The sequence below is a fragment of the Entamoeba invadens genome (assembly GCF_000330505.1).
Source record: "Entamoeba invadens IP1 unplaced genomic scaffold scaff_1105074726217, whole genome shotgun sequence".
Taxonomy (NCBI): domain Eukaryota; phylum Evosea; order Mastigamoebida; family Endamoebidae; genus Entamoeba; species Entamoeba invadens.
Window position 1 is genome coordinate 40,674 of NW_004191665.1, and position 7,459 is coordinate 48,132.

At 27.5% G+C, this 7,459-nt stretch overlaps 3 protein-coding genes across 3 annotated transcripts; 2 read left to right on the top strand and 1 right to left on the bottom strand.

Moving 5' to 3' along the window:
• Positions 1-1,401: 1,401 nt before the first annotated feature.
• On the bottom strand, positions 1,402-2,697 carry EIN_500610 (hypothetical protein; the record flags this gene model as incomplete). The annotated part of the gene is made up of 1 exon (XM_004183261.1): positions 1,402-2,697. One exon carries the CDS (start codon positions 2,695-2,697, stop codon positions 1,402-1,404), a length of 1,296 nt encoding a protein of 431 aa, XP_004183309.1.
• Positions 2,698-5,001: 2,304 nt separating this feature from the next.
• Positions 5,002-5,477, top strand: EIN_500620 (protein phosphatase-2B, putative; the record flags this gene model as incomplete). Its single annotated transcript, XM_004183262.1, has 2 exons — positions 5,002-5,244; positions 5,340-5,477. The coding sequence occupies 2 exons, from the start codon at positions 5,002-5,004 to the stop codon at positions 5,475-5,477; spliced, it is 381 nt and encodes a 126-aa protein (XP_004183310.1).
• Positions 5,478-5,814: 337 nt separating this feature from the next.
• Positions 5,815-6,933, top strand: EIN_500630 (serine/threonine protein phosphatase 2B catalytic subunit gamma isoform, putative; the record flags this gene model as incomplete). The annotated part of the gene is made up of 1 exon (XM_004183263.1): positions 5,815-6,933. One exon carries the CDS (start codon positions 5,815-5,817, stop codon positions 6,931-6,933), a length of 1,119 nt encoding a protein of 372 aa, XP_004183311.1.
• Between the last annotated feature and the right edge of the window lie 526 nt (positions 6,934-7,459).

A 7,459-nucleotide genomic window follows, 5' to 3' on the forward strand; every position in this document is an offset into this window, starting at 1 on the left:
GGGTTTGCATTGATGAATCCTCGTGGCGTATTGCTTGCACTGCGGTTTACGGATGGAGTCCAATTGGTGAAAAACTTTTCGTGACAAAGGCAAAAAACGGACAAAGACTATCTGCTTTGTGTTCAATAGACTACACAGGAATGGGAACAACTTTTTTGGTTGCAGGAAAAAGTGATGAAGAGGTCTTCAAAAGATATTTTATGGAATTGATGAAACACTATGACGACAACAACATTTCAGCAGTGTTTTGGTGTGACAATTGTACTATACACAACCATTTGAGGGAACTTGTAACCAACACTCATCATTCAATTGTTTATAATGCAGCTTACAGTCCTGAACTCAACCCAATCGAAACTGTATTTGGGTTTTGGAAAAGGCGTGTAGAAAATGACATACGTATTTGGACTGGCCTTGGCGATCTTCTTGAAAAAATAAAAAATGGATTTATTTCAATTCAACCAGCTGAAGTAATAGCGTCTATGGAGAGATGTCGCAATGAAATTTGGGCAAAAGCATATGAAAGAAAAGATTTGTAATTTCAAATTGTTTGTTTTTTATGTGTAAAATCGGGAAATTTCGGAAATAAATTATATTTTATTAAAAAATCCATCCTTTTTGTTAAAAATGTTATCCTTTTTCAAAAAAATGGCTGTCACATTTTCTTTAAATCCATCCTTTTAACAAAAATTCCATCCTTTTTATAATAAATTCCTGTCCTTTTTCATGAAAATCATCATTTCTTTCGAAATTCGTCCTTTTTATCAAAAATCCTGTCCTTTTCAATAAAAATACCTGTCCTTTTTAAAACAATTCTCCATCACTTTTTATGATTTTCATCCTTTTTATTAAAAATCTTGTCCTTTTAAAATAAAACCTGTCATTTTTAAACTATTTTCCCATCATTTTCAGACGTATTTTCACTGTAATATTTTTTATAAATTATTTACCAAAATAAAACAATTTTTAATAATAATAATAATATAGTTATTGTTATATAAAGTAGTAATAATTACTATAAAAATATATAATATAATTTAATAATAATAATGGTTTCTTTTTTGTCAATTAATAATACTTTTTATATTAACAAAAACACCAAACCCTATTTTAAGTTATTATTTTATTACATAAATTATAAAAAAACTGGTATTAAATAACTATTTACCATTAATATAATCAACAATAAATTATAGTAATATATTTTACTAAAATTGTAATTAAATGTACTATACTAATTAATAATAATATTTATTAAAAAATTTACCTATTATAAACCATAAATATTTTTATCAGAGCACCAATTTTAATTACCATAATATAAGACTCATATCTCTGATTTCTGTTCTAATAAAAACTTCAAGTTTCGTGAAATAAAACCAAAAAGATAATTTCACTGAATTAAAAGGCGAATAAAAGTACTACCATAATAAATATCATGACTTCCATAAAACCTTTATTTTCACTATCTGGTACAACTCCACCGGCAACATTGAACTCAGAAATGATGAGTTTATTTCCATTGTTGTCTGGTGCTCTTACCCAGAAGATATTACCACTACTCAGAGTTCTAAATGAATCATCTCTATCACCCCATCCCGTCACTTCCGTCACCTTTTCAAATGGATTTGTCATCTTCACAGACGCGTCGATCGTTCCCAAGTAATAGTCCTTTGATTTATCCATATACCCCACAAGGAACTTCTCTCCATATTTTGCGATGCATCCATTCGTCTTATCAGTGTCGCTTTGCTTAATAAAAGTCACTTTACTCCTCTTTTTGTCCTTTCCAATAGACACCACTCCAATGTCCTGAACTCCATTAGGTGCGCCCGCATTGACGTCAGTACCCGCTTCAGGCGTTATAGAATTCATAATGAGTAACCACCCATCCCCATTCTCAGCAACACCACCAAGCTCTCCGCCACTATATCCCCCCATATTAGCAATATGGGAGTATAATCTTTTGTTTTTGTCATTCTCTGCAAACATTCCAAATCCAGGGTAAGCGTCAGAGTCACACAAATGGATCATCGACTGTGTTTGGGAATTGTAGCCTTGAAGACCAGACAACATATGTGAACATCCCCAATTCCATATTTTTGATACTACACCCGCATCTGATATGGTAAAAAGTACATCCCCTTCGTGCTCAACTTTATTTTGATCGGGATCACTGTGAGTGTGCGTGTACACGTGGTATAACCCATTCCCATAATTCACACGACTGTCACCGATTTTATAGCCATTGTTGCTGCCTGTATTTTCAACACGAGATGGAAACCCACTCCTCAAATCAAGTGCTTTTGTAAAGGCTACAGTTCCGTCTTTATTCACTTTTTTAAAGGAAATGGTTTCGGTTTTTCTGTCCCATAGAAGGACACCATACGTCCCATCTGCTTCTGCAGCTAGACCTCGGACATTAAGTCCACTGAATTTATCCGTGCGAAGAATTTCATTGGTATGAGATTTAATCTTGATTACTGTACCGACTAAATTCTTGTCAGTATATCCAACGTAGTAATTATTGTCACCATCAAAAGATGGGTAAAGTCTTGTGGATATTTTTGAATAAGTATATATTCTAAATACTGTTTCGGGACCTAATAAAGTGGACGGAAGTTCAACTTCATAGTTGGCTATCTTCTCTTTCAAAACAGCAGTTGAAAGTGCGACAAATAGAGCAATAAACAGCATTGATATTATCAGTTATTTTTATGAATTTATTTCCTTCTTTATTTTCATTTTGTGAACTTCTTTTTTGAATTGAATAATACTAAATATAGTTTCATTTTTTGTGAACGTTCTCTTCAAAATATAAAACTATATATAATAATATTTATACTATAAATTATATTTTGTGAATGAGTATGAAAAAATTATGAAACTACCATCTTGAGAGATTTTTTGTGTTATTTTTTAAAAATAACAAATCAAAAACAATAATATTTTTATTATAATATAATACTAAAATTATTAATGAAACAAACAGTCAATTTCTTGAAATTATTGGTATTAAAAAATAATTAATTATGATTTATTTATAAATTATATTTTCATTTTTACGATCTTAAATCAAAAAGTGTTTACAAATACAAAAAAGTTAAATCCATATAAAAAATTATAGTAAATAATAGTTTTTTTTTGATATTTTAATATTTATACTTTAAATAACTTTATAAAAGTTTTCAACAACAATTTTTAATTTGGTGGTTGTTTTTTTAAGTATATGTTGAGAATACTTCATAACCGAACTTAAAAACCATTAAAATAATTGTAATAAATTCAAAGTAGTAAAAATTGGGATTTAATCAATTGATATGAGGCAAAAAGTATATTTCAAAATACAGTAAAAAATTAAAAAAAACTTTGGGTTATAAATAGTACCTGAAATAAAGTTCATTGTATTATCACTTAAAAATAACACCAATTTCATGGTTAACCCGATTCAATTAATTTCATTTTGGCTGTAAAATGTAATTAACTTACATAGTGACCTGAAAACAGAATAAGTATTTTATCAATTTAATATTTTTAGATTTTAGACTAAATAAAATTTGTTCTATATTATTAAAAGTGTTATTGTTCATTTAATCAATAAATACACAAATGAGTTTTAAAAAGGGAATTGAGAAAAAAATCAAAAACCAAAACGTGTATTGAGTCATTCTTTTAACGTTATCTAGTGGACAAAAAAAGATTATATTTTATGTAATCATTAGGCACAAGGTAAAAGGCGAAAAAAAACTGAAACAATAAAAAATATTAAAAAAAAGATTTCCCGAATTACAATTGTTTTGTATTACATTACAATCCAAAATACCAAATTGGTTAGAGACCAGATTATGTTTAAATATCGATTGTATTTTTATTTTGAAAGGATTCCAATTTTTTTATCTATATTCACAAAAAAGCCTCAGACGTTTTCTAAAATTTCTCACAACATTTTTTTTGTGATTAAATCGATTATATAAAAAAAACTTAATTGGTGTACATTTTTGTTATAATAAATAATTTATAATGTTAAGATATTTTAAATATACAAAATTGAATCAGTTTCTCATATTATTTGAATTAATATTAAAGTCATATCAAATCAAATAAATTATATTTAATTAATGAATACAGTCAAACTTTATTAAAATGATTTTTCTATTTAGTGGGTTCTATCAAAAATAAGCACATTAAGTAAATCAAACATTTAAAACCATTATATAAAAAACTGATATTATGTTTTTAGTAAAAAAATAACCACTCTCGAGAAAACAAAAATTGCCATATACAGTTACATTTGAAATGTTTGACTGTAAACGCCTTAAATTTTTTAGGAGCAGTGTTTCTTTTAATTTATATCACAACCTTATCAATAAAACAAAACATTTAAATAACTGATTGATAAATAATAATTTTCATAAATTATTTATATAATTATATAAATAATATATAATTTTCATAATAATATTATTAAAATTTGTCTGAGATATCGTTTTTTTATAACTTATAATAACTGTTGTGTTATAATTGAAATTATTTAAACAAACCAAAAACAAGTATTAATGAATATAAACAATTTCATAATGTAACCACATGAAGATACATATTTCCGTTTAACAACAACATACTGATAATCACATACAAACGATATATTATATGTATACGTTTTTATCCATCATTTTAATATTTTTCTTATCACAACACAAATAATAACAATTTAATGTGGAGAACATTATAACAATTAAATAAAAAATCAAGTACAAAAAATCACAATTTTAACATTTTATCGATTCTAAAAAAAATTAAAAAACTTTAATATACTATAATATACTATAATATACTATAATATACTATAATATACTATAATATACTATAATATACTATAATATACTATAATATACTATTGTAAACCATAAAAATAATTTATAAAAAAAGACCAAAAAAAACAGAAAAAATAATTTTTTAAAAGAGTAAAAAAAAGAAAACTGAAAAATAAGAAGTCAATTAATGACGACAAAAATGGGACTAAATTTACGACAAATAGATGGAGAGTACGATCTTATGGAAATTCAGGAACACTTTATGAAAGGTGGAGTTCTATCGACGGATTCGGTCATGACTCTCATCAAACAGGCAAAAGATATTTTAAAAAGTGAACCCAATTTAATTACTGTGAAAGGACCATCCCTTATTTTTGGAGACTTTCACGGACAATACTTTGATTTGTTGTATGAATTGATGGACGAGTTTGTTACTCACTGATTATAACAATCTTTAATGTATATTAATATGATATAAACATGAAATAATAAAACATAAAAAGAATGATTATATTATAAGTTTAGTCACAATTATATGGAGAAAGCTTTCTATATTACACTTTGAGTAATTTAGTATTACACAATTTTACAATAAATAAAATAAAAGTGACCTTTATTTTTAATCAATTCAACATTTGTGCTATTAAACATTTTACCACCTAAATTTTATTTATTCAAATATCATCAATTTAGCTACACAAGAATACCATATTTAATTTAATACAACAAATCTCATATTAATATACAATTTTAAGTTTAATGATTCTTTATTAGTTTACTATACTCACTTCACTTCTAATTTTCTTTTTTAACACCAAAACTATTTTGAATATATATTTATTATAAAATTATTATTATATTATTATATATTTTTATTATTAAATACAAATTGTATTTACATGTATATAACACTTTTATAATATACTATAGTTTATTTTTACTATTTAAGTACGATAAATGGTTGTAACTTAATAGTTTATTTATTAAATAATTAATACAAATGAAATTCATCACTAGCGAATGGAATAAAACGCCGCACAAGACCCTTTTCCTTGGTGATTATGTTGACCGTGGACAATTCAGTTGTGAGACTCTTTTGACACTTCTTTGTCTCAAAGTGAACAGTCCGACGGATGTGTATTTACTTCGTGGGAATCATGAGACTCGAGGGATGACGGAGAAGTTTGGGTTTAAGAATGAATGTATTTGGAAATACGATGATGCGGTTTACAATGCGATACTTTCTTTATTTGATTGTCTTCCATTGGCAATAGTCCTTGACTCTGACATTGGCCGATTCTTCTTATGTCATGGAGGGCTTTCCCCTGACCTCGACGTCATCACACAAGTCGTTTCTATCAACCGCTTTTGTGAACCGCCTCATGAAGGGATCTTCTGTGATTTATTATGGTCTGATCCATTGTCTGATGATTACATTGAGGACAATCCCGACTGTGAGGATAAGTGTGAGGATATCACTTATCTTGACAATGAGATGCGAAATTGCTCGTACATCTATGGGAAGAAGGCAATCAGTCAATTCAACGCAACAAATCAGATCACTTCGATTGTTCGTGGACATCAATGTGTGAACGGAGGTATTCAAATGGAATTCTTCGGAGGAGAAAAAGAGGGAAATCCACTTGCCTTCACTATATTCTCAGCTCCGGGTTATTCAAGACGAAATAAAGGCGCCGCTATGCTCATACAAAACTCGGGAATTAATGTGAGAGTGTATACCCCCTCATGCCTCCAAGACGACTTCAAACCGTTACTCGCAAATGCACTCAGAAAAACAACTCAGGAGATCGTTTCAAATGTCTCAAACTTCGCGTCCGATTTCGTCCAATTTGCTTTCGCGTCGAGAATCACATCAGATGAGGAAAAATCAGTCATCGACTATAAAGGTCTTGTCAATGCCGTTGGCGGCTTTGTTGAGAAACCAAAGAAGAAAGTTATGAAACCAGTCAAAATGAATCTGGGAAGTACAAAACCTACCAAGAAATTGTCGGCAAGTAGTTCCGGAATAAAAATGGAAAGTAAAAAGAAGGTGTCCCTTGCGGCTTCCGTTGCAACTGAGAAACCAACTAGATGTTTGTTTTTATATTATATATTATAAATATATTATATTAAAAATATAGTATTTATATATTATACTATTAATTATTATAATTTAATAATTTAATTCTTAATATAGTATTAATAATAATATTATAGTTTTATATTTAGTATTCTATTAATGCTATATATTATAATTAATTATATATTATAATTAATTATATATTATAATTAATTATATATTATAATTCATTATAGAATTATAACTATCAACTTGAGATATTAAATATTTACAAATAGATGAACCGAAAAACATCAGAGAAGAAGCCATGCCAATGTCTTTGTCCGAGCTTAGAAAGAAATGGGAAGACACGAAGAAAAAGTAATTTATACTTAAGGTGTTCTACTGTTTATGTAAATTTTTATGTTAACAAAATGTAAATGTCAACGTTTTTTTTTAATTTATACGTTATTAAGAGATTAGTATTAAAAATATTATTTAATTTATTTATTGTTTAGACATTATAATTGTTGTTTTTTTCATACATTTTATTGTCATTTAAACATAAATTATTCAAAATAATACT